This window comes from Pseudonaja textilis, unplaced genomic scaffold (genome assembly GCF_049901715.1).
Source record: "Pseudonaja textilis isolate UNSWEBS1 unplaced genomic scaffold, rPseTex1.2 PTEXSCF34, whole genome shotgun sequence".
NCBI classification, from domain to species: Eukaryota; Metazoa; Chordata; class Lepidosauria; order Squamata; family Elapidae; genus Pseudonaja; species Pseudonaja textilis.
Genome location: NW_028262892.1, coordinates 63,465 through 87,134, shown reverse-complemented (window position 1 = coordinate 87,134; position 23,670 = coordinate 63,465). Strand labels below are relative to the sequence as shown.

At 45.4% G+C, this 23,670-nt stretch overlaps 2 protein-coding genes across 3 annotated transcripts in view; one reads left to right on the top strand and one right to left on the bottom strand.

Annotated features, from left to right (window-relative positions):
* Nucleotides 1–23,670, bottom strand: part of LOC113450357 (uncharacterized) — a 38,333-nt gene continuing 14,663 nt past the window's right edge. Inside the window, 12 exon segments of the mRNA XM_087919166.1 lie at nt 1–1,334; nt 1,337–1,609; nt 1,612–1,755; nt 1,758–1,775; nt 1,778–2,635; nt 6,788–6,917; nt 7,774–7,895; nt 8,009–8,123; nt 8,375–8,984; nt 9,319–9,756; nt 13,935–14,074; nt 14,735–14,863. Of these exon segments, the coding sequence (XP_087775292.1) occupies nt 736–1,334; nt 1,337–1,609; nt 1,612–1,755; nt 1,758–1,775; nt 1,778–2,635; nt 6,788–6,917; nt 7,774–7,895; nt 8,009–8,123; nt 8,375–8,984; nt 9,319–9,756; nt 13,935–14,074; nt 14,735–14,863 (3,576 nt within the window). The 3' untranslated portion in view covers nt 1–735.
* Nucleotides 13,930–23,526, top strand: LOC113452277 (uncharacterized). Of its 2 annotated transcripts, XM_087919173.1 has the most exons (6): nt 13,930–14,032; nt 14,375–14,989; nt 15,242–15,356; nt 15,469–15,536; nt 19,262–19,391; nt 21,445–23,526. In XM_087919173.1, exons 2-6 carry the CDS (start codon nt 14,564–14,566, stop codon nt 23,178–23,180), a joined length of 2,475 nt encoding a protein of 824 aa, XP_087775299.1. In that variant the 5' UTR covers nt 13,930–14,032; nt 14,375–14,563; the 3' UTR covers nt 23,181–23,526. The 2 variants fall into 2 exon arrangements, with proteins under 2 accessions (XP_087775299.1, XP_087775300.1); XM_087919174.1 differs by lacking the exons at nt 13,930–14,032; nt 14,375–14,989; nt 15,469–15,536 and having other exon boundaries at nt 15,284–15,356.

The following is a 23,670-nucleotide window of genomic DNA, read 5'->3' as shown; positions in this document are numbered from 1 at the left end:
AAGTTTCAATTGGCATTTTATTGAAAACATATACAACTCTTATTAGTAGGGAAACAAACAGACTTTCGGGTGGCATGAATCATTTTGATGGCCCAACCCAAAATTTAATTTTAGACAAAAATCTGATATTTTGGGGTTCCAATTTGATGAGATGGGACTTGCTGGAGAGAGATTTTAATTCACTTCTGGATCCACTAGTGAATCGGAAGATTTTTTTATTTTTAAAGACCCACCCAGAGACACAACTTTCTCCTTCTCTCCATCCAGGAACTGACAGAGCCCTGGTGCCTGAAGTCTTAAACCTGGTACAAATTCTCGGCGGATGGCACCCTATCCGCAGTTTTGGCTCAAGCAAGAGATCCTATACCATTTCAGGATCTCTTGATATTCCTATAGGATCCCTTTCAGCCAAGTGACTATCCAGTCTCTTCTTTAAACAGTCCAAAATAAATTGACCCCCTGCTCTTTAGGCAGCCTCTCAAGTACTGAAATAGTGCTATCCTTCTTTTCTGTAGAACAGCCACATGCAAATCCTGAAACTGTTCATGTGTTTTAGTCTTCAGGCCATTAATAATCTTAGCTGCTCTTCTTTGCACTTTTGTGTCTTCTAAGTCCACTGCTCTGAGTAAATATCTGTCCACACTCCATGCATTTATACGGCTTCTCCCCTTGTGGATCATCCTATGGAAAATAAGATGACCACTTCGAGCAAAGGTCTCTCCACACACCATGCGTTTAAATGGCTTTTTCCCCATGTGAATCTTTCTGTGGAAATTGTCTACTGCTCAGAGCAAAGGTCTTTCCTCACTCCAAGCATTTAAATGGTTTCTCTCCTGTGTGGAGCTTTCTGTGTCTTCCAAGTCCACTGCTCTGAGTAAACATCTTTCCACACTCAATGCATTTATATGGCTTCTCTCCTGTGTGGATCCTTTCATGGGATATAAACTGACCTTTCTGAGCAAAGGTCTTTCCACACACCATGCATTTAAATGGTTTCTCTCCTGTGTGGATCCTTTTATGAATAGTAAGTGTACTGTTCAGAGCAAAAGTCTTTCCACATTCCATGCATTTAAATGGTTTCTTTCCTGTGTGGAGCTTTTTGTGGATAGTAAGTGTACTGCTTTGAGCAAAGGTCTTTCCACACTCCATGCATTTATACGGCTTCTCCCCTGTGTGGATCCTTTCATGGGAAGTAAATGTACTGCTATGAGCAAAGGCCTTTCCACATTCCATGCATTTGAATGGTTTCTCTCCTGAGTGGATCTTTTTGTGGCTCATAAGTCCATTGCCATGAGTAAATGTCTTTCCACACTCCATGCATTTATACGGCTTCTCCCTGTGTGGATCATCTTATGAGAAATAAGATTACTTCTTTGAGCAAAGGTCTTTCCACACTCCATGCATTTAAATGGCTTTTCCCCAGTGTGTATCTTTTTGTGCATAGTAAGTCTACTGCTCAGAGCAAAGGTCTTTCCACAATCCATGCATTTATATGGTTTCTCTCCTGTGTGGAGCTTTTTGTGGCTTCTAAGTACACTACCACGAGTAAATGTCTTTCCACACTCAATGCATTTAAACGGCTTCTCCCCTGTGTGGGTCATCTTATGGAAATAAAATGACCTTTTTGAGCAAAGGTCTTTCCACACTCTATGCATTTATATGCTTTCTCTCCTGTGTGGAGGTTTTTGTGGGTTCTAAGTGCACTGCCATGAGTAAACATCTTTCCACACACCATGCATTTATATGGCTTTTCCCTGTGTGGATCATCTTATGGGAATAAGAGTAGCTCTTCGAGCAAAGGTCTTTCCACACTCTATACATTTATATGGTTTCTCTCCTGTGTGGAGCTTTTTGTGGCTTCTAAGTCCACTGCCATGAGTAAACGTCTTTCCACACTCCATGCATTTAAATGGCTTCTCCCCTGTGTGAAGCATTTTGTGGCTTCTAAGGCCACTGCGCCGAGCAAAGGTCTTTCCACATTCCATACATTTATACGGCTTCTCCTTTGTGTGGATAATTTTATGGGAAATAAGAGTAGCTCTTTGAGCAAAGGTCTTTCCACACACTATGCATTTATATGGCTTCTCCCCTGTGTGGATCCTTTCATGGGAAGTAAGTGTACTGCTAGAAGCAAAGGTCTTTCCACATTCCATGCATTTATATGGTTTTTCTCCTGTGTGGATCCTTCCATGGGAAATAAGATTACCACTACGAGCAAACATCTTTCCACACTCCATGCATTTATATGGCTTTTCTTTTGTGTAAATCACTTTTTGAGATGTAAGGAATTTATTTCCCAGAGAAAGAATGAATGTCCCATTGTTATTTTGTCCACTGTGTCTTCTTATAGCACCTTCTCCTTTTTGGGGGGTTAAATAGTATTCATTTACTTGTACTTTAGCTTTGATTAGCTTTACACTTTTCCCAGTATATTTTTTCTTTATTTTCTCTTGTTGGGCAAGAAATTTTTGCATCAGAGTATCACTGGAAGATGAGCTTTCCTGATTCCTATTCTTTGACTGGTTTCTCTTATGGCTTTCGAATTCCATTCGAATTCCAAACTTCTCCGTTACATCTTTAGCATTGATTACTTGGAACAGTTCACAGGAATCTTGATTCTCCTGCGCATCATTACCTTTAATGCAAAAGGGAAATGAAAATGATAACAAGGTTAGAGAAAAAGATCAAAGTGTAGAAAGTCATTCCTTTGAATTTCTCCGAAAACACCATTAGGTTGTATGTTTGCATGCCTGCAGTGGTGTGATGTAGACATGATGATTTGTAAATTCATGAGTCATGAAAGCTTTGAAAATGTCTAGAAAACAACTCTTTCTTTACACACACACACAAATATATATATATACACACTCTCACACCACCACCCAGCACAGATCAATTCCGTAGCCGAGACACTCATCTCCAGAACAAAATGCTTAGCCGATGAACAACACCTAAAAACCGAACTATACACTCTCACTAATGTACTAACAGTCAATGGATTCTAAAGAAAGATTACCCACCTAATCCAAAAAGAAACCCCAACCAAAATCCAAGACAGAGAACAAGAGAACGGCAAAGCCCTCCCCCCATATATAAAAGGCACTACAGACAAAATCAGCAAGATCCTCCAAAAACACAACGTTAAAACAGCATTCTGCACAAACAGAAAAATATCCACCATCCTAAGAAACCCTAAAGACAAAATCAAGTTAGAAAACCAAGGAGTATATGAAATCCCTTGCACCGCCTGCCCCACCACATACATTGGACAAACTAACAGAAGAATAAGTGCACGCATTGAAGAACACAAGATCTCAATCAAAAAAGAACCGACCTCTTCCCTGGTCCAACACCTCAAAGCCACAGGACATGAGATTGACTTTAAAAATACCAGAACTATCGCCAAAACCGAACACTTCAACAACAGAATAATCAGAGAAGCCAGAGATAGAAAAACGCCCACACAGCATGAATAAGCAAGATGACACTTCCCGCCTACCAGCCATTTGGAAACCTGCCCTCATGAACAGACGAGTACCTAACATGAAGAATGACCCCAGACCCACACCCAGGAGGGCCAGACAAGATGCTACCACCACACTTCCACATAGAAAGTAGACTCACACCCACACAGATGATGAGACACGACCACGGACCAGAAGCCGCACTGCAGCTGCATCACAATCTGCTTCAAACCCCTCCGACCCATACATCAAGCGAACTGACGCCCACCATGAAGATGCGGCACGACCACGAACGCGAAGCCAAACAGCAGGATCACAGCTCACCAGCTCAAATCCCCCAGCAACCAAGACTAACCTGAGCACAACCAAGCCCCCACCTGAACAGAACACACCCCCAGCCAATCAGAACACAGCCAACCCCCCACCCAATCAGAACACAGCCAGACCCCCAACCAATGAGAACACACCCCCAGCCAATCAGAACACAGCCAAGACCCACCCAATCAAATCACACCCCCACTAGCAGTTAAAAGGAAGAAGCAGCTGCAAGCTCACATTACTCTGAGAAGCACAAAGCTGAAGACACAAGCCTGAAGATGATGAGACTTCATTGAAACGTCGCCTAGATACTTCCAATTTTACACAGGAGAAAACCCGAATAACATATACATACATACATACATACATACATACATACATACATACATACATACATATGCAAATCTCATTCAAAGTCAGTTTCAAATTAAGGAATAATCAGGGGAAACATCCAAGGAGGAATTATGAGAAAAGATTTATTGGGGTGGGTTAATTTCAGCAGAGACCTGTGAGAAATGAAACAATTTTGAAACAAGCTCCTTCTTTTGCGGTGTACCTTGGAGCAGCTGCTCCACGGCATGTGTCTGTTGGGCGGGATCCCCACTTGGTCTGTTCCTCGATCACAGCGATGAGATTTTGGAGATAAATCCCTTGCTTGAAGCCTCCCATTGCCCTGTAAACGCTCTTCACGCTCAGACTGGAAAGGTTGGGATGCTTCAAGAATGGCTACTTCACTGCTCCAAAGTCTCATCGGCTTGCAAGGGCCCTTTGGCCGGATCTGGTACAGTTCACAGAGAACAGAGGCCTAAAATACTTTAGTAAGAGATCACACGAGACCAGTAGTGCAAGATCTCAGGCCACTAATCTCGCATGATCTCACACCACAGTTCTTTAGGCCTGTGTTCAGGGGTGGGATGCTACCGGTTCTGCCCAGCTCTATAGAGCCAGTAGCTCTGAAGAGCAGCAGACACCGAACTGGTTCTGTGTTTGCTGCTGTTTGGCCTACCTGCCTGCCCAGGGTCTTACCTGTTGTTTATTTCCTGCTTTTTCAACCTTTGCGCGACACAGCTGAGGTTGAAAAAGCAGGAAAAAAGTGGCTTTTCAAACGCTGTGCACCAGCTTTTCAGTTGTCTGGGCGGCAGAGTTTAAGATTTTTTTTACATGTGCACACATGCGAGTGCAAAATGTAGTCACTGAACCGGTAATAACACCAGTTGAATCCCACCCCTGCCTGTGTTCTTTTAAGAACTGAGGACTGCACGAGATCCAGGGCAAAAGTCTTTGAAAATGAAGAGGGGTTTCCTGTTTGAAAAGCATTTTGCCCTGCATCTTGTGTAGGCCTTGGTTAGCAGGGAATAGAGGCCTAAAGCACTATAGTATGAGATCACATGAGATCAACAATGGTAGATTTCCCACTATTGATCTCACGTATCTCTCACTACATTAGGCCTCTTTTTTCTGCAAATGCATCAAAGTAGGCAAAGAAACCAATGGTTCACATCGTCACAAGGTACCGTATTTTTCCGACTTTAAGACATCCTGGACCATTAGATGCACCTAGGTTTAGAGAAGGAACACAAGGAAAAAAAATAGTTTTGGCCTCCATGCATCCCATTTTTACCCTCCCCGGCATCCAGATGCACTGTGCAAGACAAAAACGGGCTCATTTTTGGCTTTACAAACCTTCTGCACATCTTGTTTTTTCCCTCCCCAGCATCCAGAAGCACTCTGCATGCCAAAAACAGGCCCGTTTCTGGCCCTCCCAAACCCCGTGCGTCCCATTTTCAGCTCCCCCAATGCTGTGGAGGGTAAAAACGGGAGCCGCGAAAGCCTGCGGAGGCCAAAAGCAGACCCATTTTTGGCCTGCAGAGTGCTTCTGGATGCCAGGTAGGGTGAAAATGGGATGCACGGAGGGTTTGGGAAGCAAAAAACAGGCCCGTATTCGCTCTATAAGACACATAGACATTTCCACTTTTGAGGTGGAGGGAGGTGGACTGCGTTTTATACTCTGAAAAATATGCTAAGTCCCAGCTGGGTGGGGAAATAGGTAGGGCAAATGTTGCAGAGCCTCTACTGTCATTTGTAAGTATGAATGATGGCCCTGGTGCTGACTTGGTCTCAAGTACTTTGGGGAGGACGGCTGGTGGTAACTTGGAATGGTTGCTAGCGAATTGTTGTAACTCGGAAATTACCTGTACCCTAGGATACTCTGAATCACACTGCTTGAGGCCTTTGTTCTTGAATTGGATTGGGAGAATGAATCAGTTTTGGAAGCTATGTTAGCACTTGAAGCTTCCATGCTGCCACATTCTTGAGCATGGGAAGATGGGAAGGGGGAATTTCATTTGTATGGGGTTAGACATAATAGCATTCTTGATTAGAGTGAAGGTCATGTTTTTCCTGCACCTGGTTGAGGAGGAGTAGAGGGGACATCTCAAGTTGGGACGGATGGTGATTGGGGAATGTGATGGAATGATGGGGGCAAGGGATGGATTTGTAATTTTTTACTTATTGGAAGGAAACCCGGAACTTTCAGATTCAGGATTTGGCAGATCTGCCAGTATACTACTCTAATAAAAGGAACTTCGAGAACATGTCTGTCTCAGAGTTTTTTTTATTGGAGTTGAATTTTTCTGAAATGCTGACAGAATGCTCTTCCATGGACTGAGTGTGAAAGTTCTGTTCTCACACAATTTAGAGGTTTCAGAGAACAAATGACAACATATTCAAGTCACATAACCTCCAGAAGTCACGTAAAAGCACACCTCATTCGTTTCATCCTCCATAGATAAGTTCAAATAGAAATGGAAAAATACACATCAGAAATGGCACAAAAAGTATCTATGCAAAGAGACATTGACTCTTTCCTTCTTTGGATCACCATAAGGGCAGATCCTTTCCTTCTCCCACTCAGGAGACAATATCTGACAGCATTTTTTAAATAAAAAAAACTAACCATAATCTCTCTTCTTGAACCCTCTGATTGGGGACTAGAAAACTCTTACCCAGAGAGACCACGTTCCTATGGTTTTCAAGCATGACTTCCGAATGCAGCGCTTTCTGGTCAGGATCCAGCTGAGACCATTCCTCCTCAGAGAAATACACAGCCACCTCCTCGAAGGACACAAGACCCTCCTGGACATGGAAAAAAGAACAGAACGGGAGGATTCGCAAGATCTGTTCATCTTCATCATTGATTTAGACTAGAAGATAGAAAAGGGGAACTCATCAAATTTGCAGAGAAGGCCAGATTGACAGGAATACTAACGCTCCAGAAGATAACCTAGAGATATAGAAGGATAGACAGATTGGGTCCCATCTAACAAAAGGAAATCAACAGTGAGAAATGTAAGATTCTAAATTTAGAAAAAAAAAAACCAAATGGACGGGCATAGTGATACCTGGCTCAACAGCAGTAAATGCAACAGGGATCTTGGAGTCCTAGGAGACAACCACTTAAATGTGAGTCAGCACTATGCTACAGTTGCCCCCCCACCCCCAACAGAATCTCCTAATCAAGACACAAATCAGAGGATTGGAAATTAGTTTGTAGCCCAAAGTAACGGGATTACATACTCAACATGGCCACTCCCTTTGGATTTAATAGTCTGCTTTATTTTTTAATACAATTTTTTTATTTTTGAACTACAAGTTATAAATAAGGCTCTTTAAAAATGCTAGAGTAGCAATGTATTTATTGTTTTCATTAGCCTTGCACAATTACGAGTCAATCAATTACCAAAAAGGGGTCTCTAGGCAGTTCCTACCACTGTGATACATTTATTCCTATTTCTTGAAGGGCTTCTAAAAAATTGCTTCTTGTAAACTACAAATTGGAGGAGTACATAGTAGAACAAGATAAGCAGAAGAAGCTATGCTGGCCAACAGCAATTTGAACCTGTTATTCTGCCCTCCATGTTGTGGAAGAACACAAAAATAATCCAGGCCCAACAAGAGGGGGGGAAATAGAAGGAGTGAGCCCTCTGCACACCTGCTTCACTTCCTGAAGGGAGAATACAAATCTAATCTCTTTTCCCTTTCTTACTTGATTTGGAGCTTCAACTGCTGTTTGATCTCCGTCATAAAAACCAGAAAGCTTCATTCTTTGTTTCTCTGTAAGGAATAAATAATTTCAAAATGTATAATTAACAAAATAGGAGGTGTTCTATAGAAGGGAAGAGAGAGCGAAGGTAAGGCAGATGGGGAATTGGAGGATCTTCCATTACCTCCTGAGGTGTCCTGACTTTTGTCTTTCCAAGGGTTCCTCCTGAAAAATAGCTCCTGAGGGGGATTTGATGGGTTCTTCTTTCCCTCAGGATCTCTGATCTCCACAGTGCAGCACTTCAAATAGGAGGAAGGAAGAAGCAGAATTAATGAACATCACATGACACAAAGCGGATTCTTATATTCGCAGCACAACTTCAAAAGCCACCAATATCCATCCATGTGGCTGAGTGAGAAGACAATGGACCAATGTCCTACCAGAACTGGAGAATTGCCACGTATTATGAACGTGGGAGAAGTTTGGGAAGGAGGGGTGAAGCATTCAAGCACTCTATTTATTCCCTTCTGAGCTCCCTAAAGTCTCCCACCTGCCACTGGAGCTGCTCCTTCTGCTCCTCTGCCTGGCTCAGGAGGAAGCCTTCCGCCAGGGCCACCGCCTGGGAGCTGCTCTCTGCTCCACACTCCCGCAACCAGCCCTCCATGTCTGGGGGCAGGAGAGCCAGGAGACGCTCCAGAACCACCAGGTCAAGCATTTGAGCTTTGCTGTGTTTTCCTGGGTTCAGCCATCGCCTGCACAAGTCATGGAGTTGGCTGCAAAGTCCTCGGGGACCATCAGCCTCATTCCAGCCTCGGATCGAGGTCCAGGGCAGAACTTCTGAAGGGAGGATGGTTCCACCCTGCAGGACCTTCTGCCCAGTTCTGGTCCAGCTCTCCCCACAGCTCCCAGGCTGAAGAGCCGCAGGGGCTTTTCCGCTCCCCTCCTTGGCCAAAGGGGGTGTCTCCATCCTTCCTCTCTCTGGCAGAGCAGCTCCAAAGGGCTGCAGGGACTCTTGGGGGTCTCCAGGGGCCTCTTCCTTCATGGAACCATTTCTGGGGTCGCAGGACGCATCCCCGATGGTCCTTCCGCTCTTTTCCTTCCTTCCTTCCTTTCCCCACAAAGGAAATCCTGGCTTGCAAAGGCTGCTGAGGGCTCCGAATCTGAGAAGGAGAGAAAAAATGATGCCCAGCATCAGAAAGGGGAATTCAGCCCCTGGAACCCCTTCCCCCAACCCGCTTGCAGCCCCAAGCGGCTCCTCCCAGCACAGGGCCCAGGGCCCCCAGAACAGGGTCGGGAAGGAGGGCGCTGGAGAAGCCACCCCCACTGGAGACAAGATTGGACCCTGGGGAGCCCGGTGCGAAATCTGCCTCCTCCTCGCCGGACTTCTCTCCTGCTAGGTCTCTGCCAGGCCAGCCCTCCCCTACCCCAATTCGCATGTGGAGGGCCACTGGGGAGCATGGGACCCGGGAATATTCCACACAAACCCCGCCTCACCCAGGACACGTCTGGATGCCTCCCGCCACTCTCCCACACCCTCTCCGCCTGCTCCACCCCAGTGGTTGAGGAGAGCGAGTGCAGCGTCCTAGAGAGGCAAGGCTCATTGATATCACTTCCTTTGCCGCCTCCTTCTCTGGGAAGGCCACCGAGACGTTCTTTGGAATTCCCTTCCCTTGGGGGAGGGCGCCCCCTGGTGGATTTGGGGCAAAGGGCCAGGAGGCTAGAAAGGGCGGGAAAGAGGAGCGCATGGAGTGGGGGGAAGAGAGAGGGTGGGGAAGATGCGCTTGGGAGTAGCGGGAAAGGCCACTCTCCATGGACTCAAGGACGGTTATTTCTCCGCCTTCCTCTCCTTCCTGCCCAGGAACCGTCGGTGGAGACGGAGGGAAAAAGCCTCGGGTGTGGGGGGAGCGAATACCTCCCTCAGGAACCGCCACCCTGAGGGGTTCGCAGAGATCGGAGGAGGCCTCGAAAGGCGCCGAATCGCCTCAGAAACGGCCGGGCCGTGGGAAGACGAGGACCGGGAGCCTCGCTTGGACGCCCAGCTCGGGTCTGGCGGGGGTGGCGGCCTGCGGGGGAGGCGGGCAGGGAGGCCCCGAGGCGGGAAAGGACGGTCCCTCCTTCCTCCTCCGCCTCCCTCCGCGGAGCCGCCCTTCTCGGGCTCGGCCTCCCAGCGGAAGGGTAGGGACCCCCGGCCTCTTCTGAGGAGCCCCCGGAAAGGCTCCGCGGGGGAAGGAGGGAGGGAGGCCGGGAAGCTCCGTCGCGGAGGAGGGGAAGCGGGCGAGGAAGCCGAGGGAGGAGGAGGAGGAGATTCCGGGCCTTTCGCCTCAGGGAGACTCGCAGGACGGAGCCGCCGCTTCTCTGCGCCCGCCGCCCGAGGCAGGAGGAGCCCTTGGGCCGCCCCGGAGAAACGGGGACTCCGACCGCCTTTCTGGAAGCCCCTCCAGGGCGGATCCCCTCGGAGGTTTCGCCCCCTGTCCCTTTTTGACCCCGGGGGGACCGATCGGGGCCCCTTCCCCGAAACCGGCCGGCAGGAGGAAGGAAGGGAGGGAGGGGGTTGGAGATACTATATATACAATATACACTTAAATATATTAAGAGATTTCAATATATTTGGTTTTCAGTCATAGCCTGTAAACTGCCCAGAGTCTCCTTGTAGGGGAGATATCATAGGAGAGAACAACGGAAGGGACCTTGGAGGTCATCTTGTCCCACCCCCTGCTCAAGCAGGAATCCATTCAAACCGTTTCACACAAGATGGGCAGCATAAAAAATGTAATATACATAAAAACAGATATGCCTCCGTCTCTCTCTCTCTCTTCCTTGGGTGAGGCGATATGAGGAGGGGGAATAATAAGGACATCCAAACTGATCCTTTTGGGGCCTCCCAGCCCCTCCCTCCCGTCAACCTCCACCTTCTCTGGTTATCCCCAAAATTTCCCCTACCTCTAATCTTCAGCACTTCTAGGATTTGGGGCTGCCTCTTCTCCCCCAAAGAACAGCCCCCAAAGACCATCTCACAGGGTCTCCAGCCGATTCACGAGAGGGATAGATCTGGGGGGGGGGCAACTGAGGGAAACTCAGCTCCCCCCCATTCAATAGTTCCCCCCTCCCGGGCTCCCCCTCACCCCTAGGTCCTGATCGGGCAGTGGGGGATTATGGGAAGGGGGGCTTGGTCTCATCCCCAAAATCAGAGTCCCCCCCCCCAAGGAACCGAGGCTAAAATCCTGTCTGACTTTCACTGCCTGGGGGGCGGGGGAAACGGAAGTTTCTGAAGCAGGAAAAATTCTATTTTCTACTTTTGGTGGGCGTTTCTGGATTCAGCTTTGAACATGCCTCACTCCTTTTGCTTTCCGCCTCCTTCCTCTTTCCAGGCAACCGACTTCGGGGGCTCCGGATCCGGGTCTAATGCGGGGTCCGGGAGGTCCCACGCCCACCCAGTCACCGGCAGGGGAGGACGATGGGGGTCCGACTGCATCTCATCTCAGTTCAGCAACCTTCCCAAGGCCCGCTCCCCTCCACGGTCACAAGGAAGGGAAGACAGCTGTCCGTCTTCTCGGCGAAATGAGGGGAGGGAGCGGAGACCACGCGGAGATCGAGTCTTGAGGCTCCCGCCCCTTTTGCCCTCGACCCCTTTCCCCATTACAGGGGGGGGGTCTCTCAGCCCTCTTTTCCCCCAGGAGCCTTGACGTCCCCTCCCAACCCTTCTCCCCCAGAATAGCCCTCTCCTTACCGGGGGTCTCCTTCGCTTCCGGGGATCTGGGTTAGACCCCCACCAGCAGCCCAGCAGAGCCCATGGATGCCGCCCCACAAGTGCCCCCAAAGAGAGGGGAGGAAGACGCGGAGGGTCCCGGCCCCAGAGGCGGAATCGTGGTGCTGGTGGGTGTCTGGGTGGTGGTGGGCGTTTTCCTCGGATTTCGGAAGGACCAATGGGAATCCTCACTTCTGCAGCGTCATCGGTCTCCGGGCAGAGTCTCCCTTGAGTTCATCTACAAGAGAAGATCGTTCCAAGCACAGAGAGAGAAGCGGAGAAATGGGGGATCTTTTCAATCTTGGGGGACTGCGGCTCAACGGGAGGTTCATGCCAGCCCTGGAGGGAAGTGTGGACTTCCTTTTGCTCTCCCCTCAATCCGGCATGGAGTGGCTCTGCGGTGGATGAGAGAAGGGGAAGCGCAGCCCCACAGCCCGCGAGGACTTGGGGGGTTGATTGTGGAGTCCTCAGACGCCTTTTCTCTCTCTCTCTCTCTCTCTCACACACACACACACACTCACACACACGGTGGGAGAGTCCCCCCCAATCACATGGGGTCACTGTCCTCCCCGCCCCCCCCGAATCTTCTGCCTTTGGCTTCCTTCCTGGCAAAGGGGCTGCCGGAGGGCCGGTTTCACCCACAGCGCTGTGGGGTTTTCTGACCCACCGCAAATACTAGGTCGGTTTTTGGTTCAAGAAGGGCGGTTGTTGATCTGAACTGGGGGAGGGGTTCTCCCTCCCTCCCTGACAACCTATTCTCCCAAAGTTCCAGAAGGCAGGAGGAGAAAGAAGGCCAGGAAACTGACCAAGGAGAGATTCATTTTCTGACCATAAGAGTTTGGGGACCTGAATTGACATCCTAGCTCACCCCTCCCTGCCCACAGAGGAAAGTCTACTTGAGAATCGTGAAGAGAGCAAAGAAAGGGGAGGGTCCCCGCAGGGCCTGCCCTGACCTCCCGCCCTTTTGCTTGCAGCCCCCAAAGACTGAAGGGTTGCCCCTCAGACTTTCACTCCTTCGGGTGAAGTCACAAGGGACTCTGCCCAGAGACTGTTGACGCTGCAGCAGCGAGAATTCCCATTGGTGCGTCAGTTCGTTCTGGCCCCGCCCAGATCAAAAGTCCTCCACACATTCCTCCTTTTACACACACACACACACACACACGTTCATTAAATGTGAAGATTGTGCAATAGGAAGAGCTGCCGCACTAGATGATAAGGGGGGAGGGGCAGCCCCGCAGCCAATGAGGAGAAGTTGGGGCTCACCCTCAGACACCCCTTCATCCAAAGGGAAGCCCCGGAAAACCCTCAGCTAAACCAGGGAGAGCCTCCACTTCCCTTCAGAGGAGAAAAAGGCTATTCTCATCCTTGAAAGGTGCGTCAGGGACAGCCTGAGGCAAATCTCAAAACAGTCCAGAGAAGAAAAAGGCGGGAAAAAGGGAAACGCCCCCTTTCCACCCTCAGCAACCAATCAGACCACAGATCCCCTCAGGCGGGAGCCCGCCCCTCACTCGGCCACAACAGGGAGTTTGGGGCTTTTGTGCGCTTTCCTTCTCCAGCCATTAAATGGGATATTTTCACATTTAAAGCGTTCAGAAGAAAAAGACCCAAAATGACTTTGCTTTTGTCCATTAGATTCAATTATCAGGCTGAAATGGTTTTTTTTTAAAATCTTGCACTGTCTTTCCCCCCCTTTTTTTCTCTTGTACTTCAGACTTTCTTTTCCACTCTTTCCACTCACCCTTAATTTCCTATTTCTATTTTTCTTTGTGTTTTGTATAATAAACAAATAAATTAAGATCTCGAGACTCTAGAAAAAGTGCAGAGAAGAGGAACAAAGATGGAGGCTAAAAGACATTTTTAAAAAACGGTTGCTGAAAGGAAAAGAAAGATAAGGGGAGATATCGTGGCATCTTCCAATATCTCACATATCCACAAAGAAGACTTCTCTCTTCTCTCCTCTAAATAAATATAGAAGGGGACCTAATGAAAGAAGCGGAGGTGGAGTTGCACTTTATCGGGGAGAAATAATCAAACCGCTCTAGAAATGGCACAGAAGAAAGACGAAATCCTCCTTCGAGGCATTTGGGTTCATATAAAAGGGGGTAAGAAGCACTGACAGGGAGCCATGCAAAGGGGCCTTTCCTCCTACTCCCAAGCCCATCATCCCCTCCCTCTCCCCCCTCCCATGCGCTCCTCTTTCCCGCCCTTTCTACCATCCTGGCCCTTTGTCCTAAATTCACTAGGGGGCGCACTCCGGCCAAGTGAAGGGAACTCCAGGCGCTTCTCCATTGGACCACTGGAGGGCGAACGTCACGGCTGCCTCCCCAGAGGCGGCTGCAAAGGAAGCGACATCACTGAGCCTTGCCTCTCTAGGACGCCGCACTCGCTCTCCTCAACCCCTAGGGCGGTACAGTGGGCGGAGAGCCTGCGGGGGGACATCCAGACGTACCCCGGGTGAAGGGGGTGTGTGCTCTTCCTGGGTCCTGTGATCCCCAGCCGCCCTCTCTATGTGGAGAAACGGGAAGGATGGGCTGGCGGAGGCTCAGCAGGAGAGGAGAGGGGAGAAGCTGGGCGAGGAGCAGGCAGGATTCGCACCGAGCTCCCTGAGGACCCGATCCTGTCTTCTAAGGGGGGGAGAAGCGGGGGGGAGGGGCTCTACAGCTGCCTCCTTCCCGGCCCTGCTGTGGGATGGGATGGGCTTTGTGCTGGGAGGAGCCGCTTGAAGCTCGGAGCAGGTTGGGGGAAGGGGTCCAGGGATTGAATCCCCTTTTCTGATCCTGGGCTTTGGTTTTTCTCTCCTCCCAGATCCGGACCTCGGAGCCCTTGGCAGCCTTTGCAAGCCAGGATTTCCTCTGTGGGGGAAGGAAGGAAGGGAGCGGAAGGGCAGGCAGGGATCTGTCTTGCTGCCCCAGAAATGGTCCCGTGAAGGAAGATGCCCCTGGAGACCACCACCACCACCTCAAGTCCCAGGAACCCTTTGGAGTTGCTCTGCTGATGAGAGGAAGGATGGAGAAACCCCCTTTGGCCAAGGAGGGGAGCGGAAAAGGCCCCATGGTTCTTCAGCCTGGGAGCTGTGGGGAGAGCTCGACCAGAACCGAGCAGAAGGTCCTGCAGGAGGAAACCGTCCTCCCTTCAGAAGTTCCACCGTGGACCTCCATCCAATACCGGGAGGCTGAAGGTCCCCGAGAACTTTGCAGCCAAATCCATAACTTGTGCAGGCAATGGCTGAGACCAGGAAAGCACAGCAAAGCCCAGATGCTGGACCTGGTGGTTCTGGAGCGGCTCCTGGCTCTCCTACCCCCAGAGGTGGAGGGCTGGGTGCGGGAGTGTGGAGCAGAGAGCAGCTCCCAGGCGGTGGCCCTGGCGGAAGGCTTCCTCCTGAGCCAGGCGGAGGAGCAGAAGGAGCAGCTCCGGTGCCAGGTGGGAGACTTTAGGGAGCTCAGAAGAGAATAAATAGTGTTTGAATGCTTCACACCTCTTTCCCAAATTTCTCCCACGTTGATAATATATGGCAATTCACCAGTTCTTGTAGGACATTGTTCCATTGTTTTCTCACTCAGCCACACGGATGGATATTGGGAGCTTTGAGGTTGTGTTCCAAATGTAAGAATCCACTTTGTGTCGTATGACGGACCTTAATTCCGCTTCTTCTTTCCTTCCTCCTATTTGAAGTGCTGCACTGTGGAAATGAGAGATCCTGAGGGAAAGAAGAACCCATCAAATCCCCCTCAGGAGCTATTTTTCAGGAGGATCCCTTGGGAAAATCCATGTCAAGACACTTCAGGAGGTAATGGAATATCCTCTAATTCCCCATCTCTCTTACCTTCGCTCTCCCTTCTCTTTTGTAGAATACCTCCTCGTATTTTATTAATTATGGATTTGGAAATTATTCCTTACAGAGAAACAAAGAATGAAGCTTTCCGGTTTTTATGACGGAGATCAAACAGCAGTTGAAGCTCCAAATCAAGTAAGAAAGGGAAAAGAGATTAGATTTCTATTCTTCCTTCAGGAAGTGAAGCAGGTGTGCAGAGGGCTCTCTCCAGAGTGGCTGTGTTGAGCATGTAATCATGGTACTTTGGCTTACAAAATAATTTCCAGTCCTCTGGTTTGCACCTCAGTTAGGAAATCAAACTTTCCTGCTTTGCAAAGGCTGAGAAATGACTTTCCCAGAGAATTTTCTCCTCTTTGCTTTCTTCCTTTCAGCCAATGGCTCAGACTAGTAGATCAATCAATGATAGGCAGAGCGATAGATCATTTGATCCAGAAGTGGGATTACTTTGCTGAAAGGCACTGAAGGTTTTGCAGAATCAGTGAACTCGATAAAACTTCCCCAAATATTTCTTCACTGGAAGCAGTTTTCAGATTTGCCCATTTGCTCACCTAAAATTAGGACTTGGGTGACGCACAGCCATTTAACTTAGTGCATATCTCTGCTTTGGGAATTTGGGAACAATAGAATAGAATAACAGAGTTGTTAGGGATCTTGTGGTCTTCTAGTCCAACGCCCTGCTCAGACAGGAAGCCCTATAACATTTCAGATAAATGGCTGTCCAGTTTCTTCATAAACACCTCCAGTGTTGGAATATCCATAATTCCTGGAGGGAAGTCATTCCACTGATTAATTGTTCTCACTGTCTGGAAATTTCTCTTTACTTGTAGGTTGTTTCTTTCCTTGAATAGTTTCTATCCATTGCTTCTTGGAACACTGCTGTCATGTCACTAGACATCCTCAATTCCAGCAACTGTTCTTTATATGTTTTAGCCTCCAGTCCACTAATAATTGTTGTTGCTCTTCTCTGCACCCTTTCTAGAGTCTCAAGATCTTTTTTTACATCTGGCAACCAAAACTGGAAGCAATATTCCAAGTGTGGCCTTACCAAGGCCTTATAAAGTGGTATTAACACTTCATGTCATCCTGATTCTATCCCTCTTAATGCAGCCTATGATTCTGTTGGGATTTTGGGGGGCAACTGAAGCTTAGTGCTGACTTATGAGTAAGTCGTTGTCCACTAGGACTCCAAGATTCCTGTTGCACTTACTACTGTTGAGCCAGGTATCAGTATTCTATGCCAGTGCATTTGTTTTTGTTTTTTTCTAAGTGTAGAGCCTTACATTTCTCACTGTTGATTTCGTTTTGTTAGATGGGGCCCAGTCTGTTGATCCTTCTATATCTCGAGCTTATCTTCTGGAGTGTTGGTATTTCCTGTCAATTTGGTCTTGTCTGCAAATTTGATGAATTCCTCTTTATTTTTATAATAAAAGTTTTATTTAAGTTTTCACGAAACATACAAATACAAATAAAATATCTTTTTTTGAAAACAGTGTGACCCCGGGTTATCACTTCTCCATACAGACATAAACTCAATACATATTTATCTTATACATTCTATTCCCTATCATAACTATTTTCGCATTTTTTTCAATAGCTTTTCCCTTTCTTTACTTCCTACAGCCTTATTTTAAATTATCTCATTCCTTTCTTAATTTAATTACATATCTTTTTCTAATTTTAAAAATCTAATCAATGTTTTTATACTTTTGTCTGTCCTGTTTACAATTTCATATTATCTTTTCTCATAAAACAAATTTTCCCCTGTAATTACTAGACTGGAGTGTAACACCTTTGTATCTTTTTTCAAATCTTGTTTGAACATTTAAGTTACACCTTTACACTTATAACATTCATTTTCTCACCTCTATTTTATAACACATACCTATTTTCAATTGAATTCTGCTTGGTACATTCCCTTAAAGATACACACTAAATTCTTAAAAGAAAAAAGTATATATGTATATATATCTGTGTATATATGTATAACAATAGTAAATGGAATAAATATTCAAGTACAGCTCTTCTATTAAAATTAATAACAATCTTTTACACTTCTATTTCTTTTAACAAACATTACCTAGTAATATCAGTTGCCTTTCATTTTAATCATCTATATTTCATATTTTACTTATTACTGTCTTTAAATAAAAAACCAAACAATAGTTATTAATAGTAGTCAATAAAGTTATTGTTCTTATTCAAGTTCATCTTGTCAACTGATAAAGATCTTCCATGTTTCTTTTCAGTTTTTTTTAAACTTTCTTTTTAAATCATTGAGAGCCTTATTCTCTTTACAAACAAATATTCCACTACACATCAATAGAATTTTTTTCTATCATTTTAATAATCTAACATATTTTCTAACCCTTTTCTATTTCTAATATAACAATTCTATCCCATGCACCCTTGCAGAATCCTCTCCTTGTTAAATTTTAACCATTGTCTGTCTTTTAAATAGGTTTATACCTTTAAGTCTTGTACGCTTTTCCTGTACCACTACATCTTGTTTCTGTCCTTTGTAGCTTCTTTTCGTTTCCCTCTTCCCTGTCTTCTTCCCCCTCCCCTTTTTATTCCCTTTTCTATCTGATTCTCTCTTCTGTGATCCTCCATTCTGCTTCCTGATATTATGATTACTTTTCAGATTACTGTTTTTTTTGTTGTTGTTGCTTCAGTGCTTCAAGTTTTTAACTCCCTTTCCCCCCTTTCCTTTTTTTACCCCACTTAAAATTGCTTGGTCATTAAAGATGGCTTCTTCGTTGTCCCACCCTTCTTGTTCTGCCAGCATTTCTTGTTGTTTTTCATAGTTCAAGATCTCCATTTCTAAAAATTGAAATATGAAGCCAAAAGATCCTCTTTCCTCTTGTGCTTCTTCTTTTTGTTCTTTAAGTCTAATTTTTAACTCTTCAAGGAGTGATGCCATTTAAAAAAAATTTAAACAACCCCCAATTGCTTTTAGTTTCATTAGGATTCTCCATCCAAAGTTCCGGGAATCATCCAATAATACAAAACAGTTTCTTACTTCTTTTCTCACTTTCTCTTTCCAGGAGCTTTGTTATCTTGTAACAAAGTTTCAGCCAAAATCTTTTGCAAGCCTTGTTAAAATTCCACTATCGATTTTTTTTTTAAGTTCCAGGTGGCCGCCTCCATTTTCCAGATTCCACCCTCTTTTTTCCTTTTTTCCCTCCGCTGCTGTCTTTCTTTTCTTAAAATTATCCAAGAATCTTTATCCCTTTGACACTTTATTTTCAGCTAGAAATAGCCTATTAAAGTGGATTACTATCAATTTTTTATTCAAATCTCTTTTTCTTAACGTTCCAAGTCAATTAAACCTGTCAATGTGAAAGGAAAAAAAAGCCAATTCCATTTCCTTTCTCTTTCTCTTTTGCCGCTTAAAATCTTTTTTAGGAATAGCTAGTCTTTAAAATTCAGGTTCCAGGTACCTTAAATAGATGTTCTCCATTCAACCCGGTCAGTCAAGCTTTCTCCTTTAAACTTCCTCCTGCACAATCTTGTCCAGTCAGGTTCTTCTTTGAGGTGGCCATTTCTGACCACCGCTGCAAACGCCTTTGGGAAAGGGAGTAATGGCTAGCCGAGGAGAGATGCGGCTCTTCTCAACCCGGCTGACGGCTCCCCCTTCTTCACCACCTCTACGGGGTGGTTTCAGCCCCAAATCCGGGCGGCTTGGGGCATTACAGCAGCGAGCAAAGATCAAAACTACGCATGATCGTGATTTTGGTCCATTGCTGAAAAAGCCCAAACCGGAAGTTGATGAGTTCCTCTTCTATCCTCTTGTCTAAATCAATGATGAAGATGAACAGATCTTGCAAATCCTCCTCTTCTGTTCTTTTTTCCGTGTCCAGGAGGGTTTGGTATCCTTCGAGGAGGTGGCTGTGTATTTCTCTGAGGAGGAATGGTCTCGGCTGGATCCTGACCAGAAAGCGCTGCATTCGGAAGTCATGCTTGAAAACCATAGGAACGTGGTCTCTCTGGGTAAGAGTTTTCTAGTCCCCAATTAAGAAGAGAGATTATAGTTAATTTTTATTAAATAACCACTGATCAGATATCATCTTCTGAGAGGGAGAAGGAAAGGATCTGGCCTTGTCATGCTCCAAGGAAGGAAAGAGTCAATGTCTTTCTGTGCCATTTCTAATCTGTATTTTTCCATTTCTATTTGAACTTATCTATGGGAGACTGAAAAGAATGAGGTTTGCTTTTATGTGTTCTTTGGAGGTCATGTGAGAGGATTGTGTTGTCATTTGTCCTCTGGCACCTCCCCAAATTGTGTGAGAACAGAACTTTCATGCTCAGCCCATGGAAGAGCATTCTCCCAATCCAATTCAAGAACAAAGGCCTCATGCAGTGTGACTCAGAGCATCCTAGGGTACAGGTAATCCCCGAGTTACTACCGTTCACTTAGCGAACATTCCAAATTACAACCAGTCCTCCCCCACGTATTGAGACCCACTCCCAAAATTTATGAGTGTTGCAGCACCATGATCATCATTCACACTTACGAATGACAGTAGAGGCGCTACAATATTCACCCTACCTATTCCCCCACCCCATCTTGCAGGGACTTATCATATTTTTCAGACTATAAGGTGCACTTTTTCCCTCCCAAAAAGTGGGTGGGAATAACTGTGCGTCTTATAAAGCGAATACGGACCTGTTTTTGGCCTCCCTAATCCTCAGCGCGTTCCGTTACTGCCCTTCTTGGTGTCCAGAAGCACTATGCAGGGCAAAAACAGGCCTACTTTTGGTCTTCAGAGGCCTCTGAGGGTCCCATTTTTGCCCTCTGCGACATCAGGAAGGCTGTGAATAGGACATGCAGAAGGTTTGGGAGGCCAAATATGGGCCCGTTTTTGGCATGGAGAGTGCTTCTGGATGCCGGGGAGGGCATAAATGAGACACGTGGAGACCAAACACTTTTATTTTCTTGTTTTCTACCTTGAGACGATGTGGCGAGCCATCAGTTCCCTTGCCGACTTCAGTGCATTTTCAGAAAAAAGAGTAGTGAGAGATACAAGAGATCAGTAGTGGGAAATCTAGCGCTATTGATCTCACGTGATCTCGCGCTACAATGCTTTAGGCCTCTGTTGATTGCTAACCAAGGCCTGCAGCAGATCCAGGGCAAAAGAGCGGGAAGGCCTCTTTGTTTTCAAAGACCTGGATGTTGTGTAGTCCTCAGTTCTTTAAAGAACACAGGCCTAAAATACTGCAGTGCCCCAATAAACCTTAAGTTTTCTCTAAATTCCCCCGTGGATGTTTCCCCTGATTATTATGAAATTCAATGGTGAAAAAATAAGGTTCTACATATAGGCAAAAAAATAAATAAATGCACAGGTACAGTATATGTGGTACCTTACTGAATAGTAATAACTGTATGAGGGATCTTGGAGTCCGAGTGGACAACCATTTAAATATGATCAAGCCGTGTGCAGCAGCTGCCAAAAATTCAACACATTTCTATGCTGCATAAACAGAGGGATAGAATCAACATCACGTGAAGTGTTAATACCTCTTGATAATGTCTTGGTGAGGCCACACTTGGAATACTGCATCCAGTTTTGTTCGCCACGATTATAAAAAAGATGTTGAGACTCTAGAAAGAGTGCAGAGAAGAGCAACAAAGATGATTAGGGGACTAGAGACTAAAACATTTAATGAACAGTTGCTCGAATTAGCTATGTACAATTTAATGAAAAGAAAGACTAGGGGAGACATGAATAACACTTTTCCATTATCTCAGGGGCTGCCACAAAGAAGAGGGAATTAAGCTATTCTATTCCTTAACTCAGAACTGATTCTGAGTGAGATTTGCATATATAGACAATTGTAAAGAAAGAGATGTTTTCCAGATATTTTCAAAGCATTCATGACTCATGAATATAGAAATCATCATGTCTATCACACCACTGTAGGCATGCAAACATACAACCTAATGGAATTTTGGAGAAATTCAGAAGGAAATTCACTTGACTTTCTACACTTCGGTCTTTTTCTCTAACCTTGTTATCATTTTCATTTCCCTTTTGCTTTGAAGGTAATAATGGGCAGGAGAATCAAGATTCCTCTGAACTGTCCCAGGTGATCAATGCTAAAGATGGAACGGAGAAGTTTGGAATTCGAATGGAATTCGAAAGCCATGAGAGAAACCAGTCAAAGAATTGGAATCAGGAGAGCTCATCTTACACTGATACTCCGATGCAAGACTTTCTTGCCCAAGAAGAGAAAATAAGGAAAAAATATACTGGAAAAAGTGTGAAGCTATTCAAAGGTAAAGTACAAGTAGATGAAAACTATTTAACCCAAAACAAAGGAGAAGATGCTATAACAAGACACAATGGAGAGAATTCTAATGGGATGTTCTTTCTTTCTCTTGGGAATAAGTTCCTTACATCTCAAAAAGTGGTTGATGCAAAAGAGAAGCCTTATAAATGTTTGGAATGCGGAAAATGTTTTAGAACAAGCAGGCAACTTACTTCCCATGAAAGGATCCACACAGGAGAGAAACCATTTAAATGCATGGAGTGTGGAAAGACCTTCGCTCGAAGAAGTACTCTTCTTTCCCATAAGATGATCCACACAGGGGAGAAGCCATATAAATGCATGGAGTGTGGAAAGAGCTTCGCTCGAAGAAGTACTCTTCTTTCCCATAAGATGATCCACACAGGGGAGAAGCCGTATAAATGCAAGGAGTGTGGAAAGATGTTTACTCACAGCAGTTACCTAAAAATACACAAAAGGATCCACTCAGGAGAGAGACCATATAAATGCATGGAGTGTGGAAAGACCTTTACTCAAAGAAGTACTCTTATTTCCCATAAGATGATACACACAGGGGAGAAGCCATATAAATGCATGAAGTGTGGAAAGACCTTTACTCAAAGAAATAATCTTATTTCCCATAAGATGATCCATACAGGGGAAAAGCCATATAAATGCATGGAGTGTGGAAAGACCTTTGCTCTGAGCAGTAAACTTAGAAGCCACAAAAAGATCCACTCAGGAGAGAAACCATATAAATGCATAGAGTGTGGAAAGACCTTTGCTAATAGCAGTAACCTAAGAAGACACCAAATGATCCACTCAGAAGAGAAACCTTACAAATGCATGGAGTGCGGAAAGACCTTTGCTAATAACGGTAACCTAAGAAGACACCAAATGATCCACTTAGAAGAGAAACCATATAAATGCATGGAGTGTGGAAAGACCTTTGCTCTGAGCAGTGGCCTTAGAAGCCACAAAACTCACCACACAGGAGAGAAACCATTCAAATGCATGGAGTGTGGAAAGACCTTTGCTCAAAGAAGTAATCTTATTTCCCATAAGATGATACACACAGGAGAGAAGCCGTATAAATGCATGGAGTGTGGAAAGACCTTTGCTCAAAGAAGTAATCTTATTTCCCATAAGATGATACACACAGGAGAGAAGCCGTATAAATGCATGGAGTGTGGAAAGACCTTTGCTCAGAGCAGTAAACTTAGAAGCCACAAAAAGATCCACTCAGGAGAGAAACCATATAAATGCATAGAGTGTGGAAAGACCTTTGCTAATAACAGTAACCTAAGAAGACACCAAATGACCCACTTAGAAGAGAAACCATCTAAATGCAAGGAGTGTGGAAAGATGTTTACTCAGAGCAGTGACCTAAAAATACACAAAAAGCTCCATACAGGAGAGAAGCCATTTAAATGCACAGAATATGGAAGGTCCTTTGCTCATAGATATAAACTTATTTCTCATAAGATGATCCAGACCAAAGAAGCCATATAAATGTATAAATGTATGGGATTTGGAAAGAGCTTTGCTCATAGATGAAATGTTATTTCCCATTAGAAATTAGGTAAAGGAATATTATTGTGATGTAGGAATTAAATACAAAGGGGGTTGACAATTAGAAACATGTTGATATAATTAACATAAAAAGTATAAATAAGCTAATACATGAAATGAGTTCCAATTATTTTGTTACTATCTTTATTATTAGTATATGTTGATATTTGTTTTTTCTTTTGCTTTTTCGTAAATGATATGCCCTGACAGTATACTGTATTCAAAATATTTATGAATAAAATAATACACTGAAATAAAATACAATAAATGCATGGAATGTGGAAAGGGTTTTGTTCCGAATGGTCATCTTACTTCTCATAAAAGGATCCATGCGCGGGTGAAACTATATAGCAATATCAATTCCACTAAGACTTATATACCACTCCACATTGCTTTCCCAGTTTACAAAGTCATCTTATTGTCCCCAGCA